This window comes from Lepidochelys kempii, chromosome 5, assembly GCF_965140265.1.
Source record: "Lepidochelys kempii isolate rLepKem1 chromosome 5, rLepKem1.hap2, whole genome shotgun sequence".
Taxonomy (NCBI): Eukaryota; Metazoa; Chordata; order Testudines; family Cheloniidae; genus Lepidochelys; species Lepidochelys kempii.
Window position 1 is genome coordinate 41,228,677 of NC_133260.1, and position 19,539 is coordinate 41,248,215.

The window sequence follows — 19,539 nt, forward strand, 5'->3', positions numbered from 1 at the left end:
GCCGCTGCGGTGCTGGGGAAGCAGAGTCTCCCCTGGCCTATTATACCCACCGCCCATGATTGGAAGTCAAATCCTACTGAGGAAAACAGAAAGGAGCATAAACTCTGGCAAGTCAAGTGTAAAAGGGCAGACAGAAATGATTCGGGGTATGGAACAGCTTCCATACAAGGAGAAATTAAAAAGACTGGGACTGTTCAGTTTAGAAAAGAGATGACTCTACTGCGGGTGGCATAGAGGTCTATAAAATCATGAATGATTTGGAGAAAGTGAATAATGAAATGTTATTTATCCCTTAACGTGAAAACCAAAGGTCACCCAATGAAATTATTAGGCAGCAGGTTTAAATCGAACATAAGGAAGTACTTCTTTACATACTGCACAGTCAACCTGTGGAATGTATTGCCAGGGCATGGTGTGAAGGCCAAAAGTATAACTGGGTTCAAAAGAATTAGATAAGTTAATGAGGATAGGGCCATCAATGGCTACTAGCCAAGATGGTCAGGGATGTAACCCTATTATCTGGGTGTCCCTAAACCTGTGACTGCCACAAAGCAGGACTGGATGACAGGAAATGGATCACTTGCTAATTGTCCTGTTCTGTTCATTCCCTCTGAAGCATCTGGCATTGGATACTGTGAGAAGACAGGATACTGGGGTAGCTGAACCATTGATCTGACCGTAGAGCCATTCTTATGTTATACTCTAAATGGATGTGAGACTTGGACAAGCTGAATGAGGAAGATTTGTTTAAAAAGCCTGATGGGAAAGTTCAAATGTCCCATTGAAACAGCAGTATTTTTGCTGTATGTTTATTGTGAATTATTGAGATATTTGGTGTTATACTTAAAACCCCAGCTCCTGGAATCCTGTGATTACATGAGACTCTGCTTTCATTAAAAAAGTATCTAGCTCTAGTAGTTTTGAAGAAAAGCTTGGAAACATGACTCTGGTGCACCCTGATGGCTCAAAAACTTGAAGGTAAATAAAATGAACCTAAAAGTTATTACTATTACAAATCTCATGTGTTTTATGCCAATCATGATTTTTTTTTTTGGAGCCTGCCTGATGATTGGCAACACAACTCAGAGCCAGTTTCTAATAGGGGATGTTTATATGGGATGATTCCTACAAAAAACTTGACTGACGGTTAGACTGCTGTTGTGCTGTGATTCCTGCCTGTCACTGATAATGTCTCTTTGTTTTCTTGTACACCCGGCTGCGTCTAGCCATCTGTTGTCTCCTGTGGTATAGTCTGTAAGATGTGTAGGGATTGTGTGTTTGTACAGCGCCTAGCCTAATGGGGTCTGGTCCCTGACAGGGGCTGTGGGACACCAACATTAGAGTGCCTTCATCTGCTCCTCCATCCAAATGGCTGTTAAACGTGCAGCTGACCCCAGGGAAAGGATCTAGACCCCAGCCCTAAAACCTATGCCCAGTCCAGCTGAGTGAAGGGCCATCTTGCGCTGCCCTGTTGTCTCCCCCTCACCCCACGAGGCGCGCGGAGTGGGGGGGGGTTTCACACACTGGAGCCCCCACCCCGTCTCCCAGCCCCCGCACTCCCCGGTGCAGCAGCGGCAGGAGAAAGGGCAGCAGCCTCTGCCCCAGCCCCGGCCCGCCCCACATCCCGCGTGGGTTGGGGAGCTCCCCGCCGAGCAGCGCTCGCGCTCGCCCTCCCCCCCGGCCAGGACTCCGACCGGCACGGAGCGCTTTTCGTTGCTGTTTGTCTCCCGTCTCTTCCCGTCGGCAGCTGTTGCGCCCACCCGGGATCTCCGCCAGTACTCGGCCCCGCGCCTGCTCGAGCGGCCGGACCGACGGACACCCCCGCCCGGCGAGCCGCGAGCGGTAAGCGGGGGCTCTGCTAGCTCCGCCTGGCCGGCTGCCCCGGAGTCGGGGAGGCCGCGCCAGCCGGGACACAGCCGCCCGCAGCCCTGCGGGGCAGGCCCCTCCTGGGGGGGACGTGCGTTGGGTCCGTTTCTGGGTGCGGCGCTCCGTGGGGCGGGGAGGGTTTGGCCGCCAAACCGGCGGGAGTTTGCCGAGGCCGCTGCTGCTGGGTCACCGCCCCCGGGGAGACGAGCCACAGGTTGCTTGTGTGGTTGGGGAGGGAAAACCCGCCTGTGGCTCCTCTCCCCTTATCCCCCCACCCCCGGTCTGGTCACCCTACCCCCGGGGCTGTGCCTCAGGGAGCTGGTTGGCGTTCGTGATCTCACCGCTTTGTGCAATGAAGAAATAGCTCAGCTGTCAGTGGGTCCCCGAGGCCAGCGTGAGCGACCCCCGGGATCCCTCGCCAGCGCTGCTGGTATCCGCAGGCTTGGCGAGCTCTATGGGTTTCGGGTTCCCTTCTGACCAAATGCAATTCAAATGTTTTATGCCTTCCTGCTGCCTAGAAGAAGGGTGGTAAAGACCAGAGAGTTGGGGCTTGTCTAGCGCTACAGCTGCACCGCTGCTGTGCTTAAGGACAGGACTACATTTGCCATTGAAAGCGGAGAAAGTCTCTCTTTTGCACAAAAACCGTGGGAGCATCTACACTTGCCAATGACTTTTTGCAGTGAAACTCAGAAGTTTCACCACAAAAAGAAAACCACCTCCATGAGAGGAGTACAGCTCTTACTGGTAATGCTTTTGCGGTGATGTGCAAGTGAAAACACATTATTCCTGTTTACACAGCTTTTAGCCTCCGCAGGATATCCCACAGTGCCTAGGTGACCACTCTGGGTAGCTGCTCTGCACCAGGTAAACAGACATCCACCCCTCCCCTTGTAAAGCCCCAAAGACTTTGAAACTCCCCCTCCTGTTGTCTTGGGTAGTACTCACTTATCCGGCCAGGTGACAATGCCTGCTCCAGGGAGCAAAGGATCCCCTCCTTGGAGCAATGCTGAGCTACTGGAGCTGATCAGTGTTTGGGGAAAGGAGGCTGTGGATTTCTCCATTCCACCTGTGTAACAGTATTATAATATTTTCAGGGATGTCTTCACTGAGCTGTCCACAATGCTTACAACTCGTTTAAGAGAAATTAAACTAATTCAGAATGTACTCTGGTGTATATTAGTTGTTAAATTATGCTTTCCAATTTGAATTATTTTGCACTTGTCTATGTTGAATTTCATCTTCCATTGTATTGCCTAGTTACCTAGTCTTCTCTGATCCTTCTGAAGGTCCTCATGGTCATTACAAGTCTTGACTAAGCTAAAAAGTTACTGGCAAATATTGTCTCCTTGCTATTCACTCCACCTTCTAGGTTGCTAGTTACCTACATTGAACAATAGTGCGAACACTGATTCTTGGGGTACCTCACTACTAACCTCTCTGCATATAGGGGTGGCTTGAATTCATATTCTGGCTATGATTAGCCTTTTAAGTTCACAGTGCTCTTCAGCTAAAAGTTTCTGAACATATGAGACAATGATTTAAATGTGAAGTTCTACATCCTGTTATTAATTTTAGTCAGCTATTATAGTACAGCACTGTACAATTAAAATTGCTATGGTACTGCTGTGGAAGTACTTAATAAAGAAGCAGTCACCCTAAACACTACTCATTTTAGTATAGACTCACTGCAAAAGAACAAAGTAATCTATTGTTAAGACTGTACCTGTTTTTCCCTTTATCCACTTCTGTAAGAATTCATATTCTGCTTCTGCAAAATACAAACCCCACAGACACATTTGTGCCAAGTCTAGCACTAATGAAGAAGAGGTCATTATGGAAGATTATATGCAGGCATTTACTTTAAAAAAAACCCAACACCGTTTGTTACACAGATCTTTATTTGCAACAAATTGGGTTATAGGTTGTCTGTTTCCTCCATAGTGAGAACTGAAGAAAAGCACAGATGTGCAGAACTTTAATAGACCTTCAGGAATGTTCTCATTAAAAACAACTGCTAGGGCAAAATACTGCAAACTGCTGTAATCTGTTCCTCCAAGTTCAGAGGGAAGCCACCCTGGCTCCCTACAAAAATAGACAATAAAGACTATCATCAGTCAAATAGATCAAAGCTAATTTTGTAATGCATACTTTGGAATTACATTTTCACAATGCATTTAAGGTGTGTTCAAAATTATATTTGTAGCAGCACTCCCTGAGTGGTATTATTCATTACATTTCAAAACCTGCGTTTGAATTGAATACTTTCTTGAGAGAGACATTTAACATTTGTATACCCTTTAACTGCTGCTTTCAAATATGTCATATGCTGATGGGCTACTAAAATAACTGTGCTGACTGTAACTGTGTAAGCAAAACTCAAGATACAGGGATGTTCTGTGTAGTTCAAAGCATTTGCATTTTTCAAATTCTTGCCATGTGCAAGACAAGGTCTTGAATGTGAATATTTTCTTTTTGCTTAAATGCATCTACCATGATCTTTCATTCAACTAATATTGATCTGAAGCTCCTACTTACTACTAATACTAGTCTATTAGTTTGTCTAGAAATAAAAGAATACTGGAGTTTTAACATAAATTCATACTTTACCTGTGAATTGAAAGCTGCAAAAAAATATGAAAAGCACTTAAGCGATCTGTCTTATTTCAGTGTCTGAGCATGGGTTGTTTTTTTAATAGTCTGGTTGTATGTTATAATCATAGTTACCATTTAAGTAAACAGAATACTGTTGTAACTAAAGCTTTGGTAAGAGAGCAGAAGCCTAGTTTACTGTGGAGGAAAAAGCAAAATGAAGAGCAAGTACTTTCTGCTGAAACAAGTACTCAGTTTTTGACATAAATATGTGGATCATTTCATCGCTTTTCCTTTAATCAGATGATCTTTCTTCAGAAACCAAGCAGATAGATGACATGTAGCCTAGGCTATTGCTTGTTAGAGAGAAATGCAAAGGAAGGCAATAGGCTGTTCAAACAATTTCTTAGATATCTCCAAGTTTGTATTAGTGAAAAGTCAATAGAAATAAGCGTGAAATGGTTGACTCCATTGCAAATTAATCTTGCAGGAACACACAGAATCCTTCTGTGATCTTTTGCCAATAATTTTAAATGCCGATTTTAATTGCAATGTAATCTTTCAATGCTTAGAGTAGGGATGGCCAGAGCACCATGATCCAAGGGACCCTTTACACATACATTTTAGGTTTAATTTTCAAGTAGCTGGCCCAAGGAAGTCAGAAAAAGTAGGGGACTGGAACCGGAGGTGGATTTCTGGGAGGACAGGGGAAAGGGAGAGTTTTATGAGGTCCCTGACAGAAAGATTGAAAGAGAAATTGGGATGGGGAAGAGTCTTCGGGGAAGGATCAAAGAAAATTATGGACTACAGTGGTGAGCAAAGACCGAATATCAACTGTCATCTCTCTCTGTTTGGTGGTGTCTTAATGTAAGTCTCTGTCTTGCAAGTGGGCTGACCCTTGGGCCGGAGTGATGTCCCTGTTCACTGTAGTGGTTGGGATCCTCTCACATAGAGTAACTTGCAGGATCAGAGCTTTAGATAGTAAACTCATTAGGGAAGGGACCTTGTCTTTTTGGTATTCTAAAAAACCGTGCAGATATATGGTGCTATATAACTGTTTACTCCCGGGGGAAATCTGCAATATTGCACAATCTTGCAGAAATTAATGTGCATGCTGAATTTCCTTTCCCTCACAGAAATGGGCTGCAGTGCTGCTGGCCCCCACTCAGGGCCTCTGGACCCAGCAGAGCCCAGCTCGCATATAGAAGACACTGCCAGGGGGAGGGGGAAGGAGCTAAAGGCAGCTGCAGTTCCCCACATGCCCTGAGGGAAGGAGACAGTGACATACAGGAAACCCCACACAAGCTTGGGACCAAGCATCAGTCTATTTCTTCCTCTGGATCCCTGGGCTCTGAGGGGTAGGGGGGCGGGTGTCTGGGCTGAGGAGCTCTGCGGCTGGGCTCTGGGAGGTAGGGGGTTTGGGTGTATTGGCTGGGGGGGGTCCCATAGCCAGATTCTGGGAGGGAGGGGTTATAGGTGTCTGGCCCCCCCGACTGAGCTCTGGGGGAGGGAGGAGGGAAAGATACAGGAACTGGGCTGTCGTAGAGGTGTCTTTAACACTCTTCTCCTGGTGGAATTTTTGTGAGTGTCTGTATTGTTACAGACATACTTGCTGACAGGTATTTTGAAATAAATTACTGAAATAATTGAAACTGGTGTGATTATGTAGTGTTATTTTGACACATGAAATTTGCAGAATTTTTAAATATTGTGCTCAGAATTTTTATGTTTTTGATGCAGAATTCCTCCAGGAGTAATTAACAAACTGAATGAAGGGTACTATATAAAATCAAAATAGTAGTAGTATTTGTTGCTAGTGTGATTAGGGACTGCTCATGTGACTAAGAATCGTAGGCTGACGCCCTCTGTAATTTGAACAGATTACAGGTGCTTAAGAAAATTATACATTTTTACTGTCTTTATAGCTTTAACAGATAAACAATTGAAGAACCAGAAGTTAAAATGAATACCCTAGAAGATGGCATGCTTCGTTGCTGGAAGTGTAGAAAATACATAGCAAATTCTGATTGCATCATAAAATGTAATGGAAAACAACTATCTGAAGTAAGTATAGCTTCTTTATTTTTCCATTGTCCTTGATTTAGTATCTACATATAAAAAGATTCCAGGAATGTCTCTGTGTGTCACTCTGCAGTCAAATTGTCTGTACAGTCAGTGTGAAGTGATGAAAACAGCAGCAAGCATGGTTCAGGGCTCTTTCTGTTCAGAATATCACCAGGTTGAATCATCACTGGGTTTTGTTGTCTGTTACCATCCAGATTTTATGTTCTTAGCCATTTTGATTTAACAAATTACTCCTGTGTGGTGTACAGCTACAGTAAGGAATGTATCTATGCCATGCCAAGAGTTTTAGACCAATGCAATGTCAGAGGCAGCTTAACCACCGCCCTTACTCTGCAGCTAATTTGCATACATCAGTTTCATTGGTAGTATGAGGGAGACTGCACAGATGGTAGACTACTTGACCCAAGTGCCACCTGCATAAATCAACACAACTCTCCCAGAGCATAACACCCCCCCCAAGACACAACAACCCAACCCAAGCACAATAACACACACACTTACCCCAAATACACATAGCCCCTCACCACAGCACACACCCCTCATTTGCGACCTACAGAAATCAATACAATTATCTGTCAACCTGGGCTGGGACGCTCGCTCCTGCAGGCGGTGTAGACATACCTTTTGTAGCTTTGCCCATTTCCTCCACATTTCACTCTTGGCTAGCTTAGGCAGCTCTCTATTCAGTTTTCTGGCTTCTGAGAATCCCTTTCTAAGGGTATGTCTACACTTGCAGAGTTTTTGCGCTGTAAGTTTCACTAGTGATAGGGAACCGGTGAGTGTAAAACGCTGGTTTGTGTATTTACAGGGATGGGGTGGATGTGTCTTTACTTGGCATCAGAGCTGCTGGCCAGAACGGTCACCTAGGCACTGTGGGATATCCTCCAGAGGCTAAAAGCTCTGTAAACAGGAAGAACGTGTCTTTACTTGCACATCACCACAAATGCATCACCGGTAAGAGCTGTACGCCTCTCGTGGAGGTGGTTTTCTTTTTGCAGTGAAACTTCTGAGTTTCACCGCAAGAAGTCACTGGCAAATATAGACACTTGTATGGTTTTTGCACAAAAAGGGACTTTTTCCACTTTAAATGGCAAGTGTAGACATGCCCTCAGGCTCCTAACTCTCCCCATATAATGCATGGGGGGTCTGGGGATCTAACTTGGGACTGTGAATTGTATTGGGCAGCAGGGAAACTAGGAGTTAGGTGTTGCAATGCATAAGTTCCCTTTGTGACTCTAGACCTTAGTTATTACCTTTGTTCTGTGGCATGATGAGGGTTGATATGCCTTATACCAGAGATCGGCAACCCTTTGCACGCGGCCCGCCAGGGTAAGTCCCCCGGAGGGCCGGGCCAGTTTGTTTATCTGCTGCATCTGCAGGTTCGGCCGATCGTGGCTCCCATTGCCCACGGTTTGCCGCTCCAGGCCAAAGGGGGCTGTGGGAAGCAGCGGCCAGCACATCCCTCGCCCCGCGCCACTTCCCGCAGCCACCATTGGCCTGGAGCGGCAAACTGTGGCCAGTGAGAGCCGTGATTGGCCGAATCTGCAGACGCGGCAGGTAAACAAAGTGGCCCAGTCCGCCGGGGGCTTACCCTGGTGGGCCGCGTGCCAAAGGTTGCTGATCCCTGCCTTATACATTTGTATGCTAGCTTGTGTAAATGTAGATATTTTTATTATTCATGTAAAAGTCCAAACCTTTTTTAGAATCCCGATAAACTCGTTGCCTTAATATATCGTAACAGCGAGTTTTTTGGTGTCATAAAATATAAAGGGAAGGGTAAACACCTTTAAATCCCTCCTGGCCAGAGGAAAAACCCTTTCACCTGTAAAGGGTTAAGAAGCTAGGATAACCTCACTGGCACCTGACCAAAATAACCAATGAGGAGACGAGATACTTTCAGAGCTGGAGGGGGGGAGAAACTAAGGTTCCGTCTGTCTGTGTGTTGCTTTTGCTGGGACCAGAGCAGGAATGCAGGTCAGAACTCCTGGCGAGGAGGGATTTAAAGGTGTTTACCCTTCCCTTTGTATTTATGACAGTGGGTTTCATACTGACATGCATTTTAAGTAAAGTTAAATTATATATGCCAGATACTTCTACGTGTCAGATTGACTGCTGCTATTTACTTTAAAAAGGTGAGGCATAGAAGATGTGATTTAAAAAAATATCGTAACTCACCAGAGCTGATGTCTCTTACAACAGAATTCACAACATTTTAATTAAAAATAATCATACAGAAAACAATGAATGAGCACCTCCTGCTGCTTTACAACAGCAGTTAATTATCAAGCTGTCTTTCCCAAGATATTCACCATCCCGCTGACATCTTTTTGATGTTGGATCAAAGAGAAAAGTTAACAAAATACACTATATTGATTTTCTGATGTACCAGAAACACTCCAAAATGCCAGGCTTGCCAGTGGAGAAGGATGTAATGAGTAGGGATTGAAATTAATTTTCATTCTTTTAAGAGAATAATATAAACAGTATAGCATTAAATATTGCTTTACAACCAGTCAGTGATCAGTGATTTTATACAGTTACAAACTCACAAATGCATATTGGTTTCCATAACTACACTATTTAAAGCCCTAGAGTCTCATAGGCTATTGTTCTCAGAACTCATCATTCATATGTCCATAAAAATATGGCTGTCTCAATATATCGATTTTTTTCCCAACATTATTTTTATCTCAATTGGTAGGCCCAAGTTCTGGCCTGACGCATATCTGCAAAATGGAGCCCAAACACTTCTGCAACCACAGAATCAAATGGGAATGCTGAGAAGGGGTAGCGTTGCTAGGTGTCCAATTTTGACCGGAATGCCCGGTCGAAAAGGGACCCTGGCAGCTCCGGTCAGCACAGCAGAGCAGGCCATTAAAAGTCCAGTCAGAGGCGCAGTGGGGCTAAGGCAGGCTCTCTGCCAGCCATGGCTCCATGCGGCTCCCGGAAGCAGCGGCATGTCCCCAGTCCGGCTCCTATGTGTAGGGGCAGCCAGGGAGCTCTGCACGCTGCCCCCACCACAAGCGCCAGCTTCGTAGCTCGCATTGGCCAGAAACCGCGGCCAATGGGAGCTGCGGGGGCGGTGCCTGCGGACGGGACAGCGCGCAAAGCCACCTGGCCGTGCCTTTGTGTAGGAGCCAGAAGGGGGACATGGGACATGCCACTGCTACCGGGAGCTGCTTGAGGTAAGCGCTGCCTGGAGCCTGCAATCCTTATCCCTGACTATGCCCCAACCCCCTGCCCCAGCCCTGATCCCCTCTCGCCCTCCAAACCCCTTGATCCCAGCCCGGAGCACCCTCCTACACCCAAAACCTCTCATCCTCAGCCCCACCCCAGAGTATGCACCTGCAGCTGGAGCCCTTACACCCCAACCCCCTGCCCCAGCTCAGAGCCCCCTCCCACACCTGAACCCCTCATTTATGGCCCCACCCCAGAACCCACACCCTAAGCCCAGAACCCATACCCCCTCCCACATCCCAACCGCCTGCCTCAGCCCAGACCCCCCTCCCATACTCTGAATCCCTTGGCTCCTTCCCCAGCACAGAGCCCCTCCTGCACCCCAAACCGCTCATCCCTGACCCCACCCTGGAGCTCTCATCCCCTTCCTCAGCCCAGAGCCCACTCCCGCACCCTGAGCTTCTCATTTCTGGCCCCACCCTGGAGCCCGCACCCCTAGCCAGAGCCCTCACCCACTCCTGCACTCACCCCGCTGAGTCAGCCTGGTGAAAATGAGAAAGTGAGCAACGGGGGGGAATGGAGTGATTGAGGAGCGGGGCCTCAGAGAGGAGACGGGGCAAGAACGGGGGCAAGGGTGTTCAGTTTTGTGCAAGTAGAAAGTTGGTGACTCTAAGAAGGGTGAAACCCTCTAAAGGTAGCTAAGTAGCCCCAATAGCAGCCACTCCATCCCATGTCCTCTCCCAGGATGGAGTCACAGATTCTGTGCCCACAGTTAAGATACGACAATCAAGGTGATGAGGAGCGATGTCACGGGAGACAGGGCTTTGCTGGCTTGCCAGCATATGAGGCTGGAAATTCTCACCAGTTGTCTCACAACTGGGGAAAGTGAGCAGGCCTCCGCATCCCAAATGTTCCTGGCAAACTTGGCAGCCAGTAAGTGAACATGGAGCTATTGGGCCAAGAACTTACCAACTATCCCCATGGGTCCTGGTGGTAGTGGGAAGGCTGAGAGCCTGATTTTTCATTTATGATGATGCCACTTTACATGCATCTAATCATGTGAAGGGGCCCTAATGTGTGTGTGAATATTATGTGCTCCCTCTTTAAGGCTGCTTGACATGGCCAGAGCTGTGTAAAGTGGCCTTAGTGTAAATGAAATTAACCCTGACTGTATTGTTACAGATGTTGGGGGGAAGGAGGGGGGCGTGGGTTGTTAATTTTTTCTGTTTGACGGCTTTCAAACAAAAGGGGATCTCTCTGATTTAGGATTAGATTAAAATGGATTGTTGGAAGGACTTTTAATATAGAAACTTGTCAGAGTAGGGTCCACTATTTTTTCAAAAGAAATAGTTTAAAACTACTGTAGCACTAAAGGGATTATTAAGTACAAAACAGCAGTTAGAATCCTTTTTTTTTGCTGTAGGATTTTTAATAGCTTTTGAAGCATGCTTAGTTATTGGGTTAGAAAAGTAGTATGTGAATAAACCTGTTCACTGTTTCACAAGAAGATTAGATAAGAATATATTATTTCCTCAACAAATCCATGTAACTCTCATTGAGGAGAATGGAAGTTATGGTAGGTGGTTACATTAAGAATTTATTCTGTCCTATACTGTATCATTGGGACTACATAAGAACGGCCATATTGGGTCAGACCAAAAGTCCATCCAGCCCAGTATCCTGTCTACTGACAGTGGCCAATGCCAGGTGCTCCAGAGGGAGTGAACCCAACAGGAAATGATCAAGTGATCTCTCTCCTGCCATCCATCTCCACCCTCTGACATACAGAGGCTAGGGACACCATTTCTTACCCATCCTGGCTAATAGCCATTAGTGGACTTTACCTTCACGAATTTATCCAGTTCTCTTTTAAACCCTGTTATAGTCCTGACCTTCCCAACCTCCTCAGACAAGGAGGTTCCACTGGAGTTCCACAGGTTCCACACTTCAATTTATGATAAAATGATATGTTCCAAGTTTTCCCAATTAGAAAATGTCTTTCATAGTACATTAAGTACTGCATCTCAGAATGCCACTTTTGTTGTTTCTCATGTTCTGAAGACATTTTTGTGTTGCCTTTGTATATTCTGTGTTCTTTAATTCTTTAGTTAAATTATTTTTAAAGTCCTTTGTAATGATTTGGTGAGGATCTATGATCCCCAAAGAGTGTAAAGAAATGCACTATATCTAAAATTCCCAAACTGCTTTTGTGTGTGTGTGTATAAGTAAAATATAGTGTGGGCTGCAAGACAGATGGCCATATTTTTAAAGGTATGATGCAGATAAGCACGTAGTAGGATTTTCAAAAGTACCTGGGCACCTAACTAATTTCAGTGGGAGATAGATGCTTTTGAAAATCTCACTAGGTGCTTATCTGCATAATTGGGCACCTAATACTTCTTAAGATCTGACCGTGAGGTCTTAGTAGCAACTCTTATTTGGTGAGAACACCTTAAGTAAATTGGCTTTGTTTAGAGAAGTGGTTTCCAACCTTTTTATGCCCAAGATCACTTTTGAATTTAAGAGCAACCCTACCCTGCCTCTTCCCCAAAGCCCCACTCCACTCACTCCAGTCCTCCCCCATCACTCGTTCGCCCCCACCCTCACTCACTTTCACCAGGCTGGGGTAGGGGTTTGCGGTTTGGGAGGGGTGCGAGCTCTGGGCTGGGGCCGATGGGTTCGCGGTGTGGGAGGGGGCTCTGGGCAGAGTCTGGGGAAGGGTATTGGGGTGCAGGAGGCGGCTCTGGGCTGGGGCAGAGTATTGGGGTGCAGAAGGGGGTGTGGACTCTGGGAGGGAGTTTGGGTGCAGAGTGCAGGAGGGGGCTCCAGGCTGGGGCAGAGTGTTGGGATGCAGGAGGGGGTACAGGGTGCTGGCTCTGGGAGGGGGGTGAGGGCTGTGGCTTGGTGTGCAGGAAGGGGTTCGGGGTGCTGGCTCCGGGAGGGGGCTGGGGGTTGGGGTGTGGCCTCCATCCGGGCAGCACTTACCTCCAGTGGCTCCCAGTCGGCAGCACAGTGAAGCTAAGGCAGGCTCCCTGCCTACACTGGACCCACGCTGCTCCCAGAAGAGGCCAACGTGCCCCTGCGGCCCCTGGGAGGGGACAGGTGGCCCATGGCTCTATGCGCTGCCCCTCTCTGCAAGCACTGTCTCTAGCTCCCATTGGCCACAGTTCCCCATTCCCAGCCAATGGGAGCTATGGGGGCAGTGTCTGCAGGCAGGAGCAGGGTACAGAGGGAGATCTGGGGCCGCGGGGCGTGCTGGCTGCTTCTGGGAGCGGTGTGGGGTCTGGGCAGCCCTGCTGCACCACCTGAGATTGCAATCGAATAGGAGATCCTCTAGAGGATTGACTGGTTGGTGACCACTGATATAGAAAGATGTAGGGGGAAACACATCCTTAGACCCTAGCTCTGTGCCTCTCCAATGTAGGAATTTTGTCCAGTGCCACTGTTTAGTAGCATATCCACCACCAGGCCCAAAAACTGTCCTCCAAGCTATGGTGGACCAAGGCCCACCCACAAGACTGTACTCCAATATGTTCTGGGGTCTGTGTCCCTTTCACATACTGCATTCCTCCCTCCTCCAGCCTAGCAGAACTGCACTTGTTCCACTGCATTCCAGTCGTTCTGTGATCCTTACTTGGACTGGAGGTTGTGCCTACTATAGTGGTCGAAGGGCTTTGGATTTTTTGGTGTTGGGGGCATTGCTAATAGAGAGTTGGCACTATGCCTGCTATTTATGGCAACCAGTTTTCATGGACTCCACTTAACCCTCCTAGTCAACAGCTAAACAACTTATTCCATGTTCTTACTTCATATTTAAATATTTAAATTTAGGTAGCCTCTAATTAGCTTTGAAAACTTATAATTTGAAGGTGATATACATCTCTGAGTAGAAAAGCTTATTGTTAGCTTATAGAAATAGAAAACTCTTCAATGTTCCTTTAACTTTCATTAGAATATTTCTTGCTATGCCTTTAGGCTATAGAGTACATATGTAAAAGATTTACTCTTTGTTAAATCTGTTTTTAAAGGTCTTTGTTTTATAGACTAATTTACAGGGGAGAGGGCAAGAGAGGGAGACAGCCTTTTGAATGAAAAATTGTTTCTAGTAGAAGAGTATGTACAAGTTAGTGTACAAGGCTTGGAAACTTTTTTTAACATATTTAGGATTTAGGGCTTTTTTCATTTTTTTTCAAACTTGGAAATTCCTACTACCTTTCTTCATGAGTAAGGTAGATTTTTTCCCCCATGTATGATTTTTGTTGTGAGTTTCAGTGAGGCTTCATGCCTGACCATGCTGCCATTTGATTTTTCCTTTTTATTTACCAAAAAATCCCCAAATAAAATCCAGTCCTCTGCACAAAATGAGGAGTTTCTCTCACATAAGGGGAAGCTAAAGTTTTAAAACTGCGTTATAATAATTATATGGCAAAATAAGAATATTTCAGAAAGTTGAAATTCTTTCCAAAGTCAGCACTATTTGAGAATTTAGTTTGAGTCCTTCCAGATGGCAGTCATGGGCATCACATAAACACCTAGAGAGATAAAAAATGATAGTATTAGCTGTCAAGAATAACTTTTATATTTTCTTACCAAAGCCTTTTAATCTTTGCAACTATTCTTTTAATGCAACTGTTTGAATTTGTTCTGAAATGCGATAGCACTAGCATTCTCTCAGCTCTCTCTACAGTATAAACCTTTGCAGTAATTTAGGAGATTATGAAAGCTATTTGATTCCTAATATTTTAATAATAAAGGAATACAATAAATGAAATATGAATGCTTTCTATTGTTGTCATCTTAGAAAGAAAAATAAAATGCTAACAGAGGGAAAATGTACTACAATTATGTACAGCAGATGTACTTCTTATTTTCTCTGTATAAAAATTCCACCAGAAGAGTTACTCTGCAGACTGCATAGTTGATAAAATAACTCCTCTAAAAAGAAAGCATTATTGTTATTTTTAAAAATCAACAATTAAAGCTGCTATTTAAAAAAAATGTTTTAGCTATAGATTTATTTTATCCTTTGAAATATTTCTGTAGCAGACAAAAACTTGACACAACCAAAAGATAAATGACTATCTAGTAGTGTATCCCGTTACTGGTGTTAAAAAGGAATGTGTATATATAAATTGTAATTACTTAACATTAATCGGTGAGTTAAACAATGTAATTAACTTTTCAAGAGTTACTGAAATGACATAGTAATCTTCTCTGGATGGTGCGCTAAAATCTCCCCCCAAAATAATCAGAACTGTTTTGAGTGAATTTGTATGTTAAAGACATAATGCACATAACTTGTTCAAATATGCCATAGTACATTCCTGTATGAACCTTTTTGCTATGCACATTTTTGATAGTCATTTAGGAATAATCTTTCTTTATACCAATCTTTTCTCAGAACAGTTAGGGCCAAATTCTGCTTTCAGTAAGATTAGAGTAAATTCAGAAGTACTCCTTTGAAAGCCGTGGAGTTATTCTGGATATGCACAGTTGTAACTGAAATTGGAAGGCTCGATTATCACCACATGAAAACCAGGAAATTTAATAAGAAAACCTCAGTCTTGTTAGACTTCTTCAGCCTGGCCAGCATCCCATCTCTGAGGCCTTAGCTGTCTGAGGTAGACATAGCTCCCATTTACACTTAATGTGTTATAGAAAGTTTGTTTGGAGCAAGGGAATCCAGACTTTTCCACCATATAGCTATCTTATTTTTGGCATATCTTTTCTTCTGGTGTATGTTTTAAGAGATGTGTTCTTTCTTTATCAAAAACATCAATATTTATTGAATGTATTCCTTCACTCAAAAATCTCCTGTCTGTCTGCTGTTAAGTACATTAACCTTGTTTGCAGTTCCTACTTCCTGTTGCATGGTTTTCTTACATTGATGCCTTGTTTTATAGAGACATCCTTGGAACTTTTTAGTTTCCAAAGACTAGGGTTATATATCTTCAGAAAAGAGAGACTTAATTGTCTATTGCTGTCCTTTAAGTTACTGCACGTTATAAGAGATTACCTCTCTCCCTCCACTACAGAGTTTGAGGTTTTGAAATATTTTTGTTAGTTTATAATTCAGGTATTTTTAATATTGTGGGAGTAGTTTCACCTCCTCTGGGAAAAGAACTTGTGGTCAGAGCACTAGGGGGCATCAGTATTCCATTGGCGCATGCTGGATGCTTTAGAAATTAGTGCTTAGGGAACTCCATTTTCATCATTCATAGGAATATGGAATTGAAACTAGTGCTCTGCTGTGACATGTCAACAGAGGACAATTAAAAGTAAATAATTTTCCCGGGACATTGAAAAGCGAGTACTGCACTGAAATAATAAGTTCATCAGCTACAGGTTGTCAGCCAAACTGTTCTTTAAGTACCCAGGCTAAGCCCTGGTCTACACTAGGACTTTAGGTCGAATTTAGCAGCATTAAATCGATGTAAACCTGCACCCGTCCACACAATGAAGCCCTTTATTTCGACTTAAAGGGCTCTTAAAATCGATTTCCTTACTCCACCCCTGACAAGTGGATTAGCGCTTAAATCGACGTTGCCGGCTCGAATTTGGGGTACTGTGGACACAATTCGATGGTATTGGCCTCCGGGAGCTATCCCAGAGTGCTCCATTCTGACCGCTCTGGACAGCACTCTCAACTCAGATGCACTGGCCAGGTAGACAGGAAAAGAACCGCGAACTTTTGAATCTCATTTCCTGTTTGGCCAGCATGGCAAGCTGTAGGTGACCATGCAGAGCTCATCAGCAGAGGTGACCATGATGGAGTCCCAGAATCGCAAAAGAGCTCCAGCATGGACCGAATGGGAGGTACGGGATCTGATCGCTGTTTGGGGAGAGGAATCCGTGCTATCAGAACTCCGTTCCAGTTTTCGAAATGCCAAAACCTTTGTGAAAATCTCCCAGGGCATGAAGGACAGAGGCCATAACAGGGACCCGAAGCAGTGCCGCGTGAAACTGAAGGAGCTGAGGCAAGCCTACCAGAAAACCAGAGAGGCAAACAGAGAGGAGGAGTGGTAGATACGCTGGAGGGGAGGGATAGGATACAGAAGGACCTAGACCAATTGGAAGATTGGGCCAAAAGGAATCTGATGAGGTTCAATAAGGATAAGTGCAGGGTCCTGCACTTAGGACGGAAGAACCCAATGCACAGCTACAGACTAGGGACCGAATGGCTAGGCAGCAGTTCTGCGGAAAAGGACCTAGGGGTGACAGTGGACGAGAAGCTGGATATGAGTCAGCAGTGTGCCCTTGTTGCCAAGAGGGCCAATGGCATTTTGGGATGTATAAGTAGGGGCATAGCGAGCAGATCGAGGGACGTGATCGTTCCCCTCTATTCGACATTGGTGAGGCCTCATCTGGAGTACTGTGTCCAGTTTTGGGCCCCACACTTCAAGAAGGATGTGGATAAATTGGAGAGAGTCCAGCGAAGGGCAACAAAAATGATTAGGGGACTGGAACACATGAGTTATGAGGAGAGGCTGAGGGAGCTGGGATTGTTTAGCCTGCAGAAGAGAAGAATGAGGGGGGATTTGATAGCTGCTTTCAACTACCTGAAAGGGGGTTCCAAAGAGGATGGCTCTAGACTGTTCTCAATGGTAGCAGATGACAGAACGAGGAGTAATGGTCTCAAGTTGCAGTGGGGGAGGTTTAGATTGGATATTAGGAAAAACTTTTTCACTAAGAGGGTGGTGAAACACTGGAATGCGTTACCTAGGGAGGTGGTAGAATCTCCTTCCTTAGAGGTTTTTAAGGTCAGGCTTGACAAAGCCCTGGCTGGGATGATTTAACTGGGAATTGGTCCTGCTTTGAGCAGGGGGTTGGACTAGATGACCTTCTGGGGTCCCTTCCAACCCTGATATTCTATGATTCTATGAACAGCCGCTCTGGGTCAGAGCCCCAAACATGCCGCTTCTATGATGAGCTGCATGCCATTTTAGGGGGTTCAGCCATCACTACCCCAGCCGTGTTGTTTGACTCCTTCAATGGAGATGGAGGCAATACGGAAGCAGGTTTTGGGGACGAAGAAGAGGAGGAGGAGGAGGTTGTAGATAGCTCACAGCAAGCAAGCGGAGAAACCGGTTTTCCCGACAGCCAGGAACTGTTTCTCACCCTAGACCTGGAGCCAGTACCCCCCGAACCCACCCAAGGCTGCCTCCTGGACCCAGCAGGCGGAGAAGGGACCTCTGGTGAGTGTACCTTTTAAAATACTATACATGGTTTAAAAGCAAGCATGTGAAAGGATTACTTTGCCCTGGCATTTGCGGTTCTCCTAGATGTAGTCCTAAAGCCTTTGCAAAAAGGTTTCTGAGGAGAGCAGCCTTATTGCGTCCTTCATGGTAGGACACTTTACCACTCCAGGCCAGTAACACGTACTCAGGAATCATTGTAGAACAAAGCATTGCAGTGTATGTTTGCTGGCATTCAAACAACATCCGTTCTTTATCTTTCTGTGTTATCCTCAGGAGAGTGAGATATAATTCATGGTCACCTGGTTGAAATAGAGTGCTTTTCTTCAGGGGACACTCAAAGGAGCCCATTCCTGCTGGGCTGTTTGCCTGTGGCTAAACAGAAATGTTCCCCGCTGTTAGCCACAGGGAGGGGGGAAGGTTGAGGGGGTAGTCACGCGGTGGGAGGAGGCAAAATGCGACCTTGTAACGAAAGCACATGTGCTATGTATGTAATGTTAACAGGGTAAGGTTTACCCTGAAAGAGTGTAGCCACTGTTTTATAAAATGTGTCTTTTTAAATACCGCTGTCCCTTTTTTTTTCTCCACCAGCTGCATGTGTTTCAATGATCACAGGATCTTCTCCTTCCCAGAGGCTAGTGAAGCTTAGAAAGAAAAAAAACCGCACTCGCGATGAAATGTTCTCCGAGCTCATGCTGTCCTCCCACACTGACAGAGCACAGACGAATGCGTGGAGGCAAATAATGTCAGAGTGCAGGAAAGCACAAAATGACCGGGAGGAGAGGTGGCGGGCTGAAGAGAGTAAGTGGCGGGCTGAAGAGAGTAAGTGGCGGGCTGAAGACAGAGCTGAAGCTCAAATGTGGCGGCAGCGTGATAAGAGGAGGCAGGATTCAATGCTGAGGCTGCTGCAGGACCAAACCAGTATGCTCCAGTGTATGGTTGAGCTGCAGCAAAGGCAGCTGGAGCACAGACTGCCACTGCAGCCCCTCTGTAACCAACCGCTCTCCTCCCCAAGTTCCATAGCCTCCACACCCAGACGCCCAAGAACGCGGTGGGGGGGCCTCCGGCCAACCAGCCACTCCACCACAGAGGATTGCCCAAAAAAAAGAAGGCTGTCATTCAATAAATTTTAAAGTTGTAAACTTTTAAAGTGCTGTGCTTAAAGTGCTGTGTGGCATTTTCCTTCCCTCCTCCACCACCCCTCCTGGGCTACCTTGGTAGTCATCCCCCTATTTGTGTGATGAATGAATAAAGAATGCATGAATGTGAAGCAACAATGACTTTATTGCCTCTGCAAGCGGTGATTGAAGGGAGGAGGGGCGGGTGGTTAGCTTACAGGGAAGTAGAGTGAACCAAGGGGCGGGGGGTTTCATCAAGGAGAAACAAACAGAACTTTCACACCGTAGCCTGGCCAGTCATGAAACTGGTTTTCAAAGCTTCTCTGATGCGTACCGCGCCCTCCTGTGCTCTTCTAACCGCCCTGGTGTCTGGCTGCGCGTAACCAGCAGCCAGGCGATTTGCCTCAACCTCCCACCCCGCCATAAACATCTCCCCCTTACTCTCTCAGATATTGTGGAGCACACAGCAAGCAGTAATAACAGTGGGAATATTGGTTTCCCTGAGGTCT

General features: G+C 45.7%; 1 protein-coding gene across 5 annotated transcripts in view; it reads left to right on the forward strand.

Moving 5' to 3' along the window:
* The first annotated feature begins 1,661 nt into the window (after nt 1–1,661).
* Nucleotides 1,662–19,539, forward strand: part of RNF180 (ring finger protein 180) — a 139,857-nt gene continuing 121,979 nt past the window's right edge. For 3 of the 5 annotated variants that reach the window (XM_073344045.1, XM_073344048.1, XM_073344049.1), the window contains exons 1-2: nt 1,662–1,842; nt 6,381–6,519. In XM_073344045.1, the coding sequence (XP_073200146.1) occupies nt 6,418–6,519 (102 nt within the window). In that variant the 5' untranslated portion in view covers nt 1,662–1,842; nt 6,381–6,417. Of the gene's footprint in view, nt 1,843–2,664; nt 2,731–6,380; nt 6,520–7,348; nt 7,495–19,539 lie in introns of those variants that run through there. The other 2 variants (XM_073344047.1, XM_073344050.1) reach the window with 2 other exon arrangements.